The 1,600-nt window shown below is 33.8% G+C and overlaps 1 protein-coding gene across 2 annotated transcripts in view; it reads left to right on the forward strand.

Moving 5' to 3' along the window:
* The first annotated feature begins 802 nt into the window (after positions 1-802).
* Positions 803-1,600, forward strand: part of RPA1 (replication protein A 70) — a 10,679-nt gene continuing 9,881 nt past the window's right edge. For both annotated transcript variants that reach the window (XM_070125167.1, XM_070125168.1), the window contains exon 1: positions 803-957. In XM_070125167.1, the coding sequence (XP_069981268.1) occupies positions 928-957 (30 nt within the window). In that variant the 5' untranslated portion in view covers positions 803-927. The remainder of the gene's footprint in view (positions 958-1,600) is intronic.

The raw sequence follows: 1,600 nt of genomic DNA on the forward strand, positions 1-1,600 counted from the left end.
TTCGGTTTTATAATAAAAAAACACCGCTCAGGCTACAGTGATTATATAATCGCGAAAAAGGCAAGAAAAGGAAAAAGGCTTAAGTATTCAATGCATCCATAGAATCAACATCCCAGTTGTACTGATTTTTATTATTATTATTATGTAATAAGAAAATCAAAACAAAATGGTGATGGAATACAATGAATCACTTACACATGAGAATCCTAGATAAATAAAATCCCAAAGAAAAGAGAGGAGAAAAGAAATAAACAAGTATTCAACGCATCAGTGAATTATAGGAACTCGGGGTCAAGGAACTTCTATATAAATGATATTGATAATAATCACATAGATATTTTTTTTTACTTCTCGCCAGCTAGGACTCTTTTAATTATGCCAACGAAAAGGATGTAGAAAGAGCTAAAAATAAATGATCCTGTTAGATTAAAGAGAAAAAAAATGAATTGGAGCCAAATTGATTCGCGCCAAAATATTTCAACCGGAATATCATCAGGCAAATAGTATGAATAACAGTCTATCAAAATATAATAAAACAAAAGAAAACATATCTTCCCAGAATGTGAAAACAACCCAAATTAAGCATAAAAACTATAAACACAAAATAAACCAAACGAAACCCCATCAAAAAAGTTTTAATTTCAATTCAACAAACTCAACAACAAACAAAATCCCTTCTCAACATCACAAAAAACAACAACCAACACCCTCCCACAGAACCCAAACACCCCCAAAAACAGCCCAAAACAACCCGAAAATAACAGAAAACCGCAAAAAAAATTCACTCTCGAATGAAACCCATCGCGACCATATGGTTTTCGCGCCAAAAGTCGTGTTGTGACAAGCGAGGCAGGAAGACGCACGCAGGAGATTCACGAGGACGATTTTCTCCGCTTTTTCTCTCGATTTGTCGCTTGATTCGCCACCATGAGCGGCCTCAGCAACGGCGTGATCGTGGTGAGTGTCTGGACCGGATTTTCGTGAGGAAAGAGATTGAATTTAGGGGAATTTTAGGGGATTTAGGGGGTTTGTTTTCGTCGATGGCTTGAGCGGGTTTCATAATGGAAGGTGAAAATTTTTCGTTTTTTGGAGGAAATTGTGTTGGTTTTCTGTTTCTCTTTCTTGTTTGTCTTTCTATTCTTCCCATTTATTCTCTTTTGTGTCTCTGGTGATGTTATTTTAGTCCCAATCCTCTTTATTTATCAATTTTTTTCAAAATAGTCCTTTTCTTACACGTACGAAACAGGAATCAAACGACCAATTTATTTTTTTTCGTTTAATTAATAAAAGTAAATAAAAAACAAAATTAGAAAGAGAAATTGATCAAGAATATACAATGTCCTTTAAAAAAAAAAAGTCAAATGCGTAATAGAGAAGAAATTAGCTTAATAGAAGCGTCCGTTTTTAACTTTAAAAGCCGAAATAATACGTAGAAAAAAGACAAAAAAACGAAAGAATTGAAAGGATACTTTTTCTCCGTCTTTCTTTTGCTCGAATGGAGAAAATGACAATTATTATTTATTTATTTACTTTTTTTGATTGATTTGAAGCAATTATAGGCCGGTGATTCTCTATTGACCAAGTTCCCCAACTCCGTGTT

The sequence above is a fragment of the Penaeus vannamei genome, chromosome 9 (assembly GCF_042767895.1).
Source record: "Penaeus vannamei isolate JL-2024 chromosome 9, ASM4276789v1, whole genome shotgun sequence".
Lineage (NCBI taxonomy): Eukaryota > Metazoa > Arthropoda > Malacostraca > Decapoda > Penaeidae > Penaeus > Penaeus vannamei.